At 30.9% G+C, this 17,807-nt stretch overlaps 1 protein-coding gene and 1 long non-coding RNA gene across 2 annotated transcripts in view; one reads left to right on the top strand and one right to left on the bottom strand.

The window, feature by feature from the left end:
* The window catches only part of LOC118193989 (roundabout homolog 2-like), a 331,360-nt gene that overhangs the window by 189,955 nt on the left and 123,598 nt on the right, over positions 1–17,807 (top strand). The window contains exons 7-12 of the mRNA XM_035365162.2: positions 1,850–2,009; positions 3,426–3,620; positions 5,974–6,063; positions 10,658–10,819; positions 12,551–12,730; positions 14,044–14,168. Coding sequence (XP_035221053.1) covers positions 1,850–2,009; positions 3,426–3,620; positions 5,974–6,063; positions 10,658–10,819; positions 12,551–12,730; positions 14,044–14,168 — 912 coding nt within the window. The remainder of the gene's footprint in view (positions 1–1,849; positions 2,010–3,425; positions 3,621–5,973; positions 6,064–10,657; positions 10,820–12,550; positions 12,731–14,043; positions 14,169–17,807) is intronic.
* Positions 4,961–17,807, bottom strand: part of LOC118193990 (uncharacterized) — a 45,299-nt gene continuing 32,452 nt past the window's right edge. Inside the window, exon 3 of the long non-coding RNA XR_004759028.2 lies at positions 4,961–5,521. This is a non-coding gene — a long non-coding RNA (uncharacterized LOC118193990). The remainder of the gene's footprint in view (positions 5,522–17,807) is intronic.

Genomic DNA, 17,807 nt, shown 5'->3' with positions numbered 1-17,807 from the left:
TAAAATTCAATGCTGTATTGTCTTGCGATGAGACAGATATAACTGACTATATTATGTAAACGTTATTATTACAATAATTACCTTATTCTCAGTACGCGTGTATGGGGCAGGCTGCACTTAAATTTCAGCACACCTGGGAGGCGCAGGCTGAATTCAGCTCTATTATCTAATTCTCAGCACACGTGTGGTGGCGCAGATTGTTTAAATACCGTGTGTTTGCTTCATATATTATTGGGCGACAGCACTATACTGATGCTTTTACTTGTATTTTTCAATATGTAAAATAGGTAATTTACAACCAAAATTGGTCAGTATTACGATATCAAGATACTGAAAGAATTGCGACTAACAATTAATTTAAATACATGAGCCTAAAATGAATTTTCATGACTTGCTTTGCTTTATCATCCCAGCTAAAGTCGCGACCCATAGTTTAGGAAGCGCTGCTTTAAAATAACTGCTATGATTTGTGGTACTCCAAGAAGAATAATCTATTTCAGCTCTTATTAGTTCTCCCCCTTTAATATAATATGTATTAATGTTGTAGAGTCATTAAGTCATTTTGAAGCTGGAGACGTGAAAATGCCAGGAATGCCCTTGCCAGGAATCGAACCTGGATCTCTCGAATTCGCGTCGAGTGTGCTACCATTGCGCCACGAAGTCATGCTGGAAGGAGGGAGAAAATACCTTATAATGTTAATAGCATGGCTGACATTTAGAGCTGATGAATGAAATATTTGAGCAAATTTACGTGAATAAGCTGTATACGTAAATTAGTTATCATTATTTAGTTCCATTTATGATAAAACCAATTTTATGTATCAAAATTAAAAATTTTAACGATGAGTTTTTAACGTGTTAACCAATAAAAAGCATTATCCAACTAAACACTTAAACTACAAAAGATTATATTTGCATCTTAATGTCACTTTCATACTCTACTTCTTAATGCTTATCTTTAGAGGATTTTGTGGAGTTATATTAATTATTATGGCATTGTAAGTCCATCCTACCTTCTTACAATCATTTCCTTACCTGAATTTTCTAAATGTGATATTTAATGCCCATAATAACAGTGATCACAAATTCGTAAGTAAATATGAACAAAAGATCTGTGATTAAAGGTTATCACAACATCTTCAGATAAGAACTGTGTCTAAAAATATTCTCATATTCTGTTATATATAAATACCCAAGAAGCAAATTGAGGGTGCCTTGTTAGTAGCTAATCCGTTAAAAAACTGCTAAAATATTCATTGTTTCAAGAACAAACATTTTGGAATTTAAGATTGTTTATACGAAATACAGAAAGACATAAGCAGTTAGGAAAATAATAGACGAAACGGAAGATCGGGATAAAGACAATCAAGAGTGAAAACGGATTATGACGAAATTGTCCCGAACTTATTTTTATTTTTATTTTTTTATCCAATGCCTATTCAGCATTGGTCACTTTTCTAAGGCTAAGTGGTAGCCATTTTTATTACATAGGCACTTAAGTAGGTGGTCACTGTTGCCTCATATGAAAGGAAGGACATGATTTTTTCGGGATTCGAACCCAGGTCTTTCGGTACCATAGAAGGCTCCCCAAACCACTATAATGTCTGGGCGGTAATTGTACCGAAGTATCATATTTCTAGAAAGCCTTGCCGCCTAGAATTGCACGAAGTTGACATTTACGGCCTAAATGCAAAATTTTAACTTTAACATCGTTTCTATTTGCTTACTTCCTGTATCTGAATTATTCGTAACATTTTAACAAAAACGAATATAATTTTTCTTCGGTTCTTTTCAGCAACAATATAATACAACATCAGTTTTTTAAACTTTTTCGTTATTATTTTTTCAGGTTTTGATGTTTCCCGAACGATCATACGGAAGGTTTTCTGTTACCCGGGAAGGCATGTTAATCATTTCTGGAGTCATGAAAGAGGACAAGGGATATTACATTTGCTCCGTTTTGTCTGGTATCGGGTCTACTATGGCTAAAGCATACCTTGAAGTAACAGGTATGACAAGTGCACTTAGTATATACTGAAATAACAGAGCATGCCATTGTCAGAAATTGCTGCTTCAGTCTGCAAAAAGAAAGAAGGCTTTAGTAACTGAAACTGTTTAAAACTATACATTAAATTAAATTACTAAATTATTTAAAGAATATGCATTTGTGGTATTTATTTTCTTAAACATTCACCCCTAGATTTCTAGCTACAGAGCTTATTAAAACAAAGTGCAGAATTTTATGAAAGCAGTCTCAGTATTGAGGTCGGCGGAACAGAATTTTAAAAATGAATCTAATATTTTATCTGTTCATTTCAGAGTAAAACTTAGAAAGAAAAACTGCATAAATTTCATTCAAAAGTCTTTAATATCATTCAGAACGAAACTAATTTAATATTTAATAATTTAAAATATATATACTATATTAATTATATTTAAAACGTACGAATAAATTTAAAACTTAAATTCGAATATATACTAATTATATTTAAAACCTGAAACGAATTTTAATTCGTTTCAGGTTTTAATTTCAGGTTTTAAATTCCATTAGCATTCGTAAATATACTTGTAGCTCCCACTGTTTTTGCGCTAAAATGCACAGAACATCGTGCTTTTGACTAGCAAAAGCAAATAAAAATTTTAATAAATTTTGGAATTTGTATTTTGTGCAGTTGATAAAATGTTAGATTTTATTTTTATGTAACTTTCAGAGAAATTTTTTTTAAAAAGGTTTCCATTTTATTTTTAGAAACTCTGTAGAGTCGTCAGGTCATTTATTTAGGAGGTATGGAAGAGAACTCACAAAAAATGAGCAGAAAGTTCATACTATGCTCTTTCCAGAAATTGAATCCCATACCTTAATGACTGCTAAGTGGATGTATTAATCACTGTAGCACAAGAGATAATTTTCATTTCATTCCCACATTTAAGGGGTGGGAAGGAAAAACGTAGTTTTCTAAATTAAGGTAGTGACGAGTTATCATCCCCTACATTTTAGCTCGAGAGCCAATATGACCTTTCAGCTTCTAATTGTACATGCTGACCACTACTCCTTATGGAAGAAATGCCTTTGAATTCTTTACAACTTAACAATCAAATACATATTTAGGGTTAATATGTTAAAGGAAATAAAGCTTTTTGGACCACCCTATGCACATTTTTGGTACGAAATTAAGGACGCACTTTTTATGTGTTACATGTATAATTTATAAGAATAAAATAAATGAGGAATAAATGTGCATTTTCTCGAATACCTTTTACACAAACTGCAGGGCAGATTTATTTTGCTAAATCAAAAACAAGTGTAACTCACAGTGAATGAAAAATACGTCTCTAAAACAATTGTAAATAAAATGTAAATAGGAGAACGTAAGCTGAAGTATTTTATCTGTTTGCTCATATAAATAAATACTTTTATGCAACAGCTGTTGGAGATTTGCCACCTCCTATCATCCTTCTTGGACCAGCCAATCAAACGTTGCCTCTGAATACAGAAGTCCAACTGCCATGCGAGGCTTCTGGTACTCCAACACCTACAGTTCGATGGTTAGTGAATTCTGGCTCGATACCTAATAATCACAGATTTAAAGTTCTCGACTCAGGAACGCTGAAAATAGATGGTATGTATGTTTATTTTTTCAAGATATATTTATACTCATCATTGCTATTCCTTGATATTTAACGTATTTCCTGAATAGTGTATGTAATAATAATTCTATTAAACGGAGAATAAATGCATCAGATATCTAACCGTAAAAATATATTTCTCCTTTTTGTGATATAGAGCAATATTCTGATATATCACGCGAAAGAAACGTATTCCAGAAAGTTACATACCCTATATTATAAAATTCAATTTGCTATAGCTTGAAAAAAGTACCTTGTGATTCAGTATATAAAACTATTCAGAATTCTAAGTTTCAAAGTTGTAATCCGAAAGGAACCCAGAAGACATGTTAAAGACATACGTATTTTTAATGACGCAGATACACATACACTTACATAAATCCTTGCACATGACTGTAGAACTCTCAGTATACGAATCTAAAGAAAATTATCATATATCAAACATAATTCTTTAAATCAAACATCGAACATTGCTTTGCGCGGCATCACATACACAGTTCAAATCAAAACTTCCAAGTTTCACTGTTGTTGTCAAATTAGGAATCGAAACACCAAAAGGAATTATGAGTGTCGCAGCAGTACGTCGTCTTGTGCGAAAAAGTATCTGCACACCCTAACAGAGATATATCTCGAAATCCTGAAATATTCTTTTGCATTTTTAAAAATGCATGTTCATTTGCTGATGAAATTTAATTTAATAATTCCAAATGATGCATTCGTTACAAATTATATTTTAATAGATCGATAAAAGAAAAGTAAACATTTAATGTACTGCATTTTCATTTTTAATTTAATTTTAATCCTTTTTAATTTAACTTTTTAATTAGGCTAGATATTATATTTTTACCGAGAGGCATTAACGTTTGAATATAAAAAAATATTAAATGTATTTAAGCGAAGTAAATTTGTCAGTAATAAAAGGTATTTTATTTGGTAGATCTTTTAGTTTTTATATCATTATTTGCTTCAAAATATTCTCTGTTAAAAATTAGCTTTAAAGTGTGTATAAAAAGTGTTTGTTTTAAAATACTAATAGAAGAACATAACAAATGCTACATCATAAAAAAAGTGCCAGTAAAGTCCTTCGTAGGTAAAATTATTTCATCTATAATATATTTAGAATATTTAGATACCTTGCATGTTCTAAATAAAAGTATACCATAGTGGTCCGAAAAGCATGCTAATTTGATCTGGATTAATTCCTCTAAGAGCACTGTTTTTTCTAATAATGTTACATATGCCATAAAAATATGTTATATGCACGTTAGTGTTACATGTACACTGATAAAAGCAGAATTATTCTGAAATTTGATCTGAATATGCTTTTATTCGAGGCATTCTGTATATAACAATTATTTTGTCTTTTCCGTAAAGTACGATAACATAGTTATTACTGTTTAGGAAAGCAGAGTTGCTGCTTTTTTATCAGTAGAAGTATGACATGCAACTAAAGAGTAGCAACTAAAGAGAGCAACTTATGAAAGAATGTATTAAACCTGATTTATTGTGCAATACAAAGTATGCGCGAGAGATCATACTATATAATGTGTAAGATATAAAATATGAATACAAGAAAATTATTAATAAATTACTAACTTAATTAACCTTTTCATTTCTGTTTTTAATTTGACTACATCTCTGTCTTGGAATCTGTACTGTTTCACTTACGTGATTAATTTCATTTGCAATGATCTGCAATGTAAAAGCTCCTGTCCAATCGCTGTTCAAAATTCAATCAAAGAATTCCGATCTTATTTATGGCTTTGATGAAGTGTGCATTACTTTCTTCTACTCTTCTTTCTCCGCTAACTTGTATCTCGTTACTTCGCTGTTCCAAAATTCTGTTATATTAAAAATGTCCTAAATATTATTCTGGAGATGACTGTTTCAATTACTATTCAGAGAAATAAAGACAGGACAATTTCATTAGATACATATTACCTTTTAAAAAGAACCATATTATTTATCAGAAACAAGCAAAGAGATTTCAAATTTCCTAAACACTTCTACAAATTATTTTCATACAATTCTCAGAATTTCATTTCATTGTCTTAATGAGAGGAATTTAATTTTCTGCACTGAAAATGATTGATCGTATCGGTGATTTTTAATAGCACAGAAAATGAATTCATTGTTATTTCATCACTAACGAATTATTCATTCGGGGTGAGATTTAGTTTCTATGGTTTTATATGAAAATAAGATTCAATAATTCTTTTTTCGAGATTATTTTTAATTCAATGTGCTCTAAGTGCACTTTTTTCTTTTGCTTTATTCAAAGAAATATCATTATTGTTACTATGTTTAGATTATTTTCTTAATCTTAAACTGAGTTGTAACTTTCAGCCCTACAGCACACAGATTCAGGAATATATACATGCACAGCATCAAGTGAAAGTGGTGAAACTTCCTGGAGTGCATCTTTATCGGTAGAATGTAAGTAAAAAATTGTGGCATAATCAAATGCATTATTAAAAACTCATGCAATCAAAGCTTATACATCTGCATTAGGGACATCGGTTATTATAGTTATTAACTTATTTAAAGTTTTCTTACAATAATATTTTATTTTATAAATGGTATCAAGAAATATGAATGCGGACTGTGTTGAAAATAGATTATTTTAATATATAAATAACAGTAATAGAATTACTAATTTGTTAATTACTAACTTCAAATAGAGTTATTGAAATTACAGGTTTTTAGTGATGGAGAAGAGACTAAAATTATACATGCAGTTTCGAATTTAGATGAATATCGTTATACTTTTTTTATTTGAAATGGCTTGAGAATAATTCGATCTGAAAAGGGTCTACTTGAAATAATTTGAGGGGTACTATATTATATTTACCTACCAAAAATACTATATTATATTTACCTACTGCACTCTGGTGTATTCAATATAATAATTTATATTTACCTACTGCACTCTGGTGTATTCAATATAGTAATTACAAGCAGTGATGAAGGCTCATTGTGTATTATATAAAATTTTGAAATACATCTTGTGCTAAAGGCCTTCCGTAGGTAATTTCAAACAATTAAGCGCGTCTAGACGATCATACTTATTTGTAAAATATTTTACGATGCAATAACACTTCATATTTTGCTATGGAAATTAATCTGAGAAAAGTTTAAACAAGGAACATCAAAAAATATAAGGAAAAGATCATATTTGCAATTATTAATTACAAGGGAAGTCAATTTTTTTCAGACTTCTTCAAGTCAAAATTTTTACTAAATGGAATTAAAAATCATGCGTAGAAATCAATATCAATGCTAATTTTCTTTCTAAATCAAATTCTCAAATTTATTTTCTGCTTCCTTCAGTTTCATCTTATCGAAAATCAAATGTGGTGCATTCCTTTTCTCTAAGGTGTTGTAGGGAGGAGAAACATTCGACCAGATTTTCTAAAACTATGGTATATATACCACTTCTTATGATTTACACCATTATTTTTGGTGGTAAAAGTTTTACAGATATTATTTAATTGAATGTAAAATCATGCCCGTTTTGATATACAATACTGGTACATGATGTTACACATATTTTTTATTCTTATTCATGAGGTACAAAATTAAAAAATTTTAGATTCTTTATTTAGACCTTTTTTATTATTCCTGTAGCAGGATTGAAAAACTTAATTTATATTAGCAGAGGAATACTTCGTTATATTGGTTAATTAATAGTTGCACCCACAAAATAATTATATATTAATTACTTATTATGTATATTAATTACTTAGTTACATTTTAACAATTAAATGCTAATTATTATTTGTCAATGAAATGCATGCATTGGGACAAAAGAGCAGTAAAATAAAGTAACCATTATTTCGGTGTAAGATTACTATAGTACTGATTATTAATTCGAAAAATCAATTCCATATAGAATATTAAAAATTTGTTCCTCCAGAGCTCTTTTAGAAAAAGCTTTGTATTAAAAAAGGCCCTACAGTACTTTAGTTTCGCATTATATAAAGACATCATATATAAGCTTTTGCTATATGAGCGGGCTTTTTGGCATAAAATCACAGAATTTAATTGAGTCTTTGTTTTCGAAGTGCCAGAAAATAATTTTTAATCCTTCTGATTTGGAATATTTAATTTGCTTTGTGATAGGAAGCATAAATTATTCTTTTCAACTCCTCTGAAATTACATTTATGAATATGTTCGATATTATGCCGGTTATCATCCAGTCGTTGCTTCTGTATAGATGATCTTCTAACATTGCTTTCAGTTGTTTGAAATATATTGTTACGAATTTTGTACATAGGTAAAAAATGCTAGTGAAGTTATATGAAATTGTTGTACTTTTCTGTATATGAAACATGAAAAGCTGACAGAGTTAATGCTCATTGAGTAAATGGCTATCTCGCTAATTCTGAGGAAATTATAGAAGACCGACGAGAGTATCAGTTCCTCAGTTGTTGTTGGTGTGAGTTGTTAGTTCAGAGCGATTTCGGAGTACTGAGAGCTTCGTCTTTTAGATTTGCTTTGCATTGCGTTGTGTTGAACGTCCTTAGTAGCTTGAAGTGTAACTACTGATTGTACTCTGTGATACAAAGAACACCTGTACGAGTATTTCTGTGAAAAGTTCCAGAACTTTGAAGTGTTTCTTTTGATAGAATGACATCGGACCTGTGCATTCAATCTATTATGAACCGGTACGTACACAAAAAATATTTTCTATTAATATTAACTGCTTGTATATTCTAATAGTAAATCAATCATGTCAGATCAGATCAATGTTATTATCTTTATTAGTTTTATATAATAATTTTAATTTGATTCCATTCTATTAGCTTATTTTATTTTGCACTTTTTATTCAGTATGATGCTTTTGAATTGAAATTGGTTTTATATTTGGAAAAACTCTCGACAAAATTCGGTAGAACTTTTACTAAGAGCCTTTGTCTTATCTAAGTGACTGACTGCGGGATCTTTTTTTCTGCTTGGCTGGAAAACTCTAGAATTTTCATTTGGGTTTGGCTCCCGTTTCAAGCTTTACTGTTCATGATTTATTACATATACAAGGTGGTCGTAAAAAAACATGTCTGATATATGAACTCCTCGCTGCATATCAATCAATCGAAATAAAATTTTAGGTATAGTTATTTGAAGGTATTCGCTCGAGATTATGATGATTTAAAACAATAGAGCTTTCACGGTTATGGTTACAGTGAAAAGATTTCGTAAGGCAACACCCATTTTTTTTCCTTCCCAAATTCATCAGCACATCGAAAAAGCACCAATGGCCTTAGAACCATACACGTATGAAGAAAATTACATGTTTAAAACATTTGCAAACAAGAGCATCTTAAAGGATCGTTGACAACACAAACACAGGAGAAGGAAAACCTTTGATTTGAATTACAAATTTTCAGCGTGTACAAAGTTTCAAGACAAAGACATAACTTTGAAACTTTGTATCCACCGCGGTCCTCTGACCGCCCTACATGGATTTCTGATTCTGGGGTTACCTAAAATCTAAGGTGTAGACATCAAATCCGCAAGATTTATCAAAACTGAGAAACGCGAAGTTATACAGATTCCGTAAAATGCGAAGTTAAACAGACCTTCTAATATGTTAGTTCGTCACTGTTGTCAACTACGAGTATCTTCCGCATGTAATGCGTTATCGTCTGCTAAGATGTGGGCACGTTGAAAACTTGTAATTCCAATAAAAGTTTTTTCTCTTTGTTTTGTCACTACACCTTTACAATGTTCTTCTTTGCAAATGTTTTACTCCGGCAATTTTCGACATACGTGTATCATTTCAACGCCATGCGTGGTTCTTCAAAGCACTGATCAGTTTCCTCAGGGAAACATTGCCATTCAAAAATTTCGAAACTTTTTCACTGTAATCGTAACCGTGAAAGCTGTATTATTTTAAATAGTCATAATCTCGAGCATATACATTCAAAAATTTCGAAACTTTTTCACTGTAATCGTAACCGTGAAAGCTGTATTATTTTAAATAGTTATAATCTAGAGCATATACATTCAATTAAAATTTCATTTCGATTGCTTGAGCGGATAGGCCGCTAGAAGTTCATATATCGTGGGAGTTTTTTTATGATCACCCTATAATTTCATTCTTTATTATATATATATATATCCTGATGCTCCAAGATTCATTAAAGAATAAAAGTTAATCACATATTATTGTATTTTAATTTGGTGCTCTTTTATTCAAACCATTATTTAAGTTCTTGACACAATAAATTTAAATACTTAAGATGTCAAGGGATTTTCCCTGCACTTAATTCTGATTCCGTTTAATCATTAACTCCCAAGAAGCTATAGAATTAAAGCCTGTATATGCTATATTCGATTTTCAACATGGAGGAACTAAATGAATATATCTTCTGCAGTGTCTTGCATGTATCACATGAAATAGAGACAACTGTGTTTATGAAGTTCTCTCTGTGGGAATTAATGCTACGTAGTTCTTGATATTTAGCATGATTTATTAATCTAAGTTTTAAATTTCTCTCATTTAAAATTCACATTACTTTACACACTTCTTGCAGATAGTATTTCCCTTTGAATGTATTATCAGATAGTTGTAGAGAGCTTCAGCAACCCAAGATAAGAATAAGAAATGAATTAAATCAAACTCATATTAAGAAAGGAATAGAAGATAAAAAACGCCAAAACTCTTTGAGCTAAAAAAAGGGAGGGGGAAGGAAAAAAAGAAAAAGCGACTTGAAAAATAAACAACAAAAAAATCATGTCATCGATTTACTTTTTTTGGGGGCGGGTGTTCATTTATTTCATTTATTTATTTTTTGTATTTGTTGCAGAACGTTATCAAACTCTTTCCTTTTTTAATGGGATTTTCTGCGTCCATCAATAACTTTTATAAAAGAAATTCCTTATAATGCCTAAAAGCAATAATAAAATATTGGACTTATATGTCAGTAATAACGTTATCATTTGATTTATAACCTATTGTCGAAAATGTTAGCAAATTTGTATGGCTTAGAAATTGGAAATTAATTTAAGGTATGAAATCCTTTCTAGCCCCGAGGAATCCAAATGTGATATTTCATCGAGCGCCAGACCCTTCCACTTTCCCCAAGCCTCCTGGCCAACCGACAGCAACTAATGTAACAGAAACGTCAGTGACTCTCCATTGGCAAAGAAGTAGCAATTTAGGTGCTTCGCCACTCATTGGATACCGAGGTAAGACTTGATTGTAAAAATGACTACAGTTACATATCTATGCACATGCAGCTGCCGATTTAAAGAACGCATTTCGTGGCAAGTTAAGGAATACATTCCTGCATTCCAGGTGTAAATTTAATTACTTTTGTAACATAAAATGACATTTGGCTATCCAGCATCGAACCATTTACTAATAATCCTGGGAGACGGAAGTCTGATTTATTCATTTCTAAATAATAATGCTAAATTCAGAACGTCTCTAAAGAGATTTTACAGTGTTTTTGGAGTTATGTTACGTTATCTTAAGCTACATGCATTTATCGCCCATGCATCTTTCATAAAATACTGCAGTTTAATACACCGATGGCTATCAAACCGTAAATTTCCAGTAACCAGATCGCTTGATGTTTATTGGCGTTTTGCTTGCGTTATGCATTTGTCATTCATATAACTAACCTTGCTTGTGCACGAAATATTGCACGGCTCCGTATAGGTAACTGTCAACTCAAAAATCACAGATTATCAGTCACTTTAACAGTCATTGTTATTTTTTAGTTTAATATTACCGTAAAAATTTCATTGGTACGATTTTAAACGTCGTCAATTATTACCATATCAAACAAGTAATTTTAATGTACATTTTCAGCATTATTTTAATTGACAAAAAGCCCTACTTTCAATATAACCAACATTTTAAGTAAAATATTTTTTAAATTGAAATGCAGAAGGGTTTGCAATAAAACAAGCAGTAGACAAAGGGTTCTAATGAATTAAATAAATACTGTGTTTCGTTTGATATTCAAACCAAAAGCAAGGCGGCAATAAAATTCGTTAAAACACTCTGCTTCCTCTTCTGTTACTGATGTTACGGCTGTTACTATGCAACATGTGAACTCATAGCGTTGTTGGCTACGCTGATACGTACACTGTTGTATGTTGTGAAAAATCCCCAGTAGAGATCAAAAATCGCTTTCTTTCTATTATGAAGTAAATGTGAAAAGGGAATAGCACAGTGATTTAAAATCCTTTAAAAACCTTTGCCTTCTCTTCTGTTACTGATATTACAGCTATTACTACGCGATATGTGAACTCATAATAGCTCTGTGGTTAATGCCTAATTTATTAATTAAAATTGAAAGATTAATATATTAAATTTTCCCGAATGGGAACACTTTCGCGTGCTGAAGATAAAAATGTTTTATTTCGAAGAGTGTTACAACTGCTTGCTTTGAAATCGTTGAATTTTTCAATCAGTAATTCGTTAAGTTTTACAAAATATGAAATAGACAGTAAAACAAATTCCGGCTTTCAGGTGCCCATGTTCGGGTGGAGGACTACGTTATTCAAAATTTGATGGCTGTAGTTACCGTCTTCACAATGCTAGGAAGATGCATACTTACATGCAAATTCTTCAATTTTTTAATTTCTTTAAAAATAATATAGGGCAATAATATTCGGCGGTAAAAATTTAAAAAGTGATATGCCGTGTATAGTGAACCGATGCAAAATCCTATTTCGAGACTAATAGCCACTCTTGGGCTGATAAGGTGTTTTTATTTTGATAAATAATTAGTTTTAGTGATAAATGAATTTAGTAAATTACATTTCTAAGCTCTAACAAATGCGTATTTTAAATATGTGTGTATTGCAAGTAACCATGGCGATCGAGTAAAGATTAAACATGTGTTTGAAATTAAACAGCTTATTAATGAAAAGCAGTTTCTTAGATATGTATTTTTTGTATTTAAGTGGAATACTACAGCAGTGACTTGCAGAGTGGTTGGGTTGTGACAGCTCATCACGTTGCAACAGAGTCTCACGTTGTGCACAACTTGCGTCCCGACACGCATTATCAGTTTCTTGTCAGGGCAGAGAATTCTCATGGACTCAGTCTTCCTAGTCCGAGCAGCAAAGTTATCAAAACTCATGGTATGTATAACGCTTATTTATTTTTGTATTAAAGTACTAAAAATTTCTTACTTGCGGATGCAAATGAGACGGAAGAAAAGTGATTATTTTTCAGTATTAAGGGCCGAAATGTTAAAGCTGAAAATGAAAGATTTTCTAGCTTGGAAAATGAATTTTAGTCTTAAGAAAAATAGATAAATAAATAAATAAAGTTTGATATAGTAATTTTATTGATCCCTTAAAGGTAAAATAAATTAAAAAGATCCGTTTTACTCTGGAATGCTAGAAATTTTTCGGTATGACTAAATTATTACTTTAAAATAGTTTTTATTAATTTTAAATCTAACTTGAATATTTAATCAGCCTCGTATAGGAAAAAAGGCAAAGAATTTTTATTAATTCCTTGTACGAAGTAAAAGAAGTATTATAATCGCGAAAAGTTTCGGAATCATATTTCAACAGAAATATCCATTGTTGCCGTTCACGATTTTTTTTTCATAACCTGTATACATAACGACAGAATAAAGGACTATTTTTTTCATAATGGACTCGAACCCTACATCTCTTGAATACGCTCAAGTATACTTCCAATTACGCCACGAAGGCAAGAGGAAAGAAAGGAGAAAATACCTTGTAATATATACCTACAACCTGGTAAAGAGTTGGTTATATGGTATATGGATAACCAACTCTTTACCCGGCTTAAAAATCTTTATCTGGCCTTTTTTTTTTTTTTTTTTTCAGTTTGGTATTCCTATTTAATTTTTGGCAAATAGCAAAATCTACTTTTTAATATGGTTTCCCTGTTTCTATGCTTATATTTGGGAAAAATGTTATACTCGTTATGAAAAAGTAAAATTAAAAGAAGTTTAACTCACTCGCGAGAAAAATTGGCCGAGTTATTTAATTTCAAAATTTTCAATTTTTGATGTCGTTTTCAACCTGCGTTGAGAGATCGTTTAATTAAGTTAGAATAATTTGAGAAAATAAGTTTAAATGAAGTACAGCAAAAAATGTGTACAATTTAATAGGCCGTACAGTGAAGTCATGCGGTGTCCACATCAGACTTTTGTTTTAACTTTATTCTCGCATTCACTTGTATGTAAACTACACAGAAAAATGAAGCTTAATAAAGAGCATACCTGTTTAAGCTTAGTTTGTTCTGTTCTCCAAAATTCACCTGCTTCTTAACTCATTGGCAAAGTATTCTAAATTCCTACAAAAATCAATTTAGAAATCCGACATTGTAATTCCGTTCCATTGATTTTTCTTTACTTCAAAACTCCTCGAGCATCGAAAATCGATTGACTTATTTCGTTTCTTTGTCTTACAAGGTTTACCTCCCCACTTGCTTCCTGATTACGATTTGGAAGAAGCACGTATGCAGCTCAACAATATAGCTGTCGAATTACAAGATATAAGGCCTATTAGCTCTACGGCAGTGAAATTGTTTTGGAAGGTAAGATCAAAAATATCTTTATTTGCTTGTTCGTTGATTTTTAGTTGGATGAATAAGTATGCATGGCTTTGAAAATATATGTATATTAATAAGGGAAAAGCTTATGATGCATATATCTGCCTAAAATTATTCGTATATTTTCACATCCATGCTGCCTGGGATATGGCATTGATTCGGTTGGAGTTCATTTAATATATTCTACGATAGTAAATCGTTTGCATTTTCAGCCTTTTTAAGGAGATATTGTAATACATTTTGTATTTTTATAATTATTTGCAGTTTTATATTAATTTAAAATTATGCAGTAAATTTCCAGTGCTACTTTAAAACTAACGTTACTTCAGCTTTAAATTAAGAACGTCAATTTTACTTAGAAATTTCTTTTAAAAATTACGCATTTGCAATATTGAAAATCTGTTTGTGAAATCAGTCCCACAAGGTGGTTAACAGGCTTCTTATATAGTCTTTTAAGTTCAAATCTTGGTTAAAATAAGAAGGATTTGAACCATTTGAATGTGTATGTATATGTATAATTCACGTTTTATTTTGGGGGGATTATTTTGGGATAGCACAGTAACAAACCGTACTGTTTGAGAGCTTTCGAGACTTAGTTACAAATTACAACAAGTAAAAATTTCAGAGTTAATAAGAACCCCATGTATGCATCTTTCGCGAGTGCCCAAAATTGCAGAAAAAACTTCAGAAACCGAAATCTAACAGTACTTTATCAACGGAAACAAGCCCAACCAGTCACGAGAGACAACAAAGGTATAATCCCCACATGCCAGATAAACAGATGTTACCATTAAAATCCTCCAACTCATCCAACGAAATACAGGAAGCAGCAACCTCTCTGCAACAAGGACCCATACAGGAATGTATGCTATATTTTCCCTATTAAAGGATATCAGATTGGTTAAAAACCTTCATAGATAAACTAGTTATGGGGTTTAAAGCAGTTGAAATTTTAATGATATATATATATGTTCTGAAATAGATTAGATGTGCAGGACTTTAACTAACTCGACAGCCTATGGCATCGTTCAACACTTTTGTTGTCAGTTATTGATCAACCTTAACGCTTTAGGGAAAGAATTTAAAACACGTGAGTAAATGCTTCAACTAGTAAATGCCCAGTAAACCTAGAGGTTTGAAATTCCAATCTCCAATAATTAAACTTGAAAGAAATTTTTATTCCTTTAAAATTAATGGAGATTTCAAATCACTATTGAAATTTAATGCACTGTAAAGTAAAAAAAAATTTTTTTAAAAAGCGTATTAAATATTAACTTAAGAGCATTTTGTTTGAGACATAGTTTGACACTTAATGTTTTTCTTAATGCATTTTAGCTACAGTTAGTTTCAAGGTTATACTTTAGCTGAAATAAAATTCTCAGAATAATGAGAAAATTGGGATATTTATTTATTTATTTGGCTTTAAATGTATCTTTTGCCATAAGAGTAAACTCTTGACATATTAAAAGAAATTTTTAGATTTGAATCTTTAAATGCAACATAAATTTTTATATTATATTTCAAGACTGAAATCTCAAAAAGGCTTTAAACTTGACGCTCAGTCGGATTCTTTTAGGAACATAGTAACTTTCCTTCCTGCTAAGAAACTACTCAGAGGTTTTTTTTTTTTTTTTTTTTTTTTTCTCTAGATCTGCTTCATTACGCCCAGAGAAAGAAGAAAACCGATAATCTTCTCCTTTCTATCAATAATGATGGAGGTTAAAATGATGTTTGTCACGGAAATGTCACTGATGACCGGTTGAAGTGACTGTTAGGCAGATAGCCCTGATGTTTACCAGTCAATCATAAGAAGAAAAAAAACTCTACAAACGCAGAAACTAATAAAAGATGGTGTTATTTTTTTTCTGCTACTAGATTTGAACTTTAGGAGTATTATATGCAAACCATTTTATATGCAAACCAGAAAAAATGAGATGACATTTCAGATTTTCTTGGATGTCGTTATTTTTCAAGAAGAAAAAAATATCTCTCAGCGATTTCACAAAAGATCAGTATGAATTTGCAAATTTTTTGACAGAAAAATAACAATATTATATTAAAAAATGTATATATAACCTTCTGTATCGTATCAAAGCTGATTATATCATCATGTTTCCTCCTCTTCCGCCCTTACCTATCTGGAATTATATTCTTTGAAAACATCACAAATCTTGGTGGAGTGGTTGGTTTCCCCTACCATCTCTGTTACCTGGGCAGCATGGACGCTAACCCTTGAGTGTGACAGGTGTTTCCGAACTGCGCTCTCACGTATTGCCAGCGGTCATATTATGAGCCTCTCTTTCAAAGAGAATATGAAAATCTTTGTCACATAGCACCAAGTGCCAAGTATATCAGGCGTCTGCCGAGCACATATTAAGCTGCTTGGGTCTCTCTAGAGAGGCTGTTTACTCCAATACCCTCCTTGTGTTCGACTTTCTTAGAGTCAACGGTCTTTTGGACCTTGTTTGACTTCGTCAGAAACCAGAGGAAAATCAACAACAACATATTATCATGTTAAAATGTTTTATCCCGTTGAAGCTAAGTCCATACATATAATTTGATAAAGGATTTTCAGAACTAACTCTGAATGACCATTCAATGAAAATCAGATCAATAAGAAATACTATATGAATGAAACTGATCAATGAAAATTAGTTCTGAAAATTAGGTATGAAAAATAAAATCTAGAACTGCATTAGCAACATTACAGAAATGAGAAAAATCAAAAAATTAGTTCAAGAAGATTTTTTCATAATGTATGTCACGAATTTAAGTTGGTTGAGACACTGGTACACATGACACTTTTAGATTTATAATATGTAAGGTTTTGTTAAGACCATCTTTATGAAATACAAATAACTTGACAGTGTTTAATTTAATGATAAATTGCGCAAAACTTTAAAATAACAAAGCCTAGAATATTGAGAAATATGTTGCAAGAATTTGAATATCGAATGAAATATGAACTTTCTTCAAAAAAGAATATACTTTGAAGTATTTTCTATACAGTAAACTGAATGTGTTACTTATGCAATTTACTTTAATTGCTAAAGTAATTCCTCATAACCCTGCATCATAACTGCATGAAAATGATAATGTATTTCGAACTATAAGATAGCTATTGTTTTAAGAATTAAACTAATTTATTTTTAAATTTTGACAACGAATGTAATCTATTATGAATAACGTTAAAATTTAATTTAAATCAATAAAGTACATGAATGGAAGAAATTCAGTAATTGAAACATTAGAAAGTGTTTTTGGAACTGATTTAGGTATAAGTCGATTAAAAAAAGGCTCCAGTTTTTAAAGTTTTTAAAAAAAAATTCATTTACCAAATTCCTTAACTGTCGTCATAATATTAAAACTTCGTTCACATTTATTCGAATTTATTAAGGATACTAAATTATATATTGCTTTTGGAACTAAAAGTAACAATTGATTTGTAATCAGACTGAGACAAAACTTTTTAATCATAGTTGTTCCTTCTTAAAAATGTTCTTTAGGAAAAAAGAAGCTCAAAACTGAAGAATGACACAATAATATTTGAGGGCAATTTGGAATTACTGTATTTAGTCGGGTACATTTCCTTAGCTTGGTAGTTACCAGGAGTTTATTTATAAT

Source organism: Stegodyphus dumicola, chromosome 6, assembly GCF_044657685.1.
Source record: "Stegodyphus dumicola isolate Sdum_Otavi_A_Nest chromosome 6, ASM4465768v1".
In the NCBI taxonomy this organism is placed as follows: Eukaryota; Metazoa; Arthropoda; class Arachnida; order Araneae; family Eresidae; genus Stegodyphus; species Stegodyphus dumicola.
Note: the sequence above shows the minus strand (reverse complement) of the source record. Positions and strands in the feature narration are given on the sequence as shown.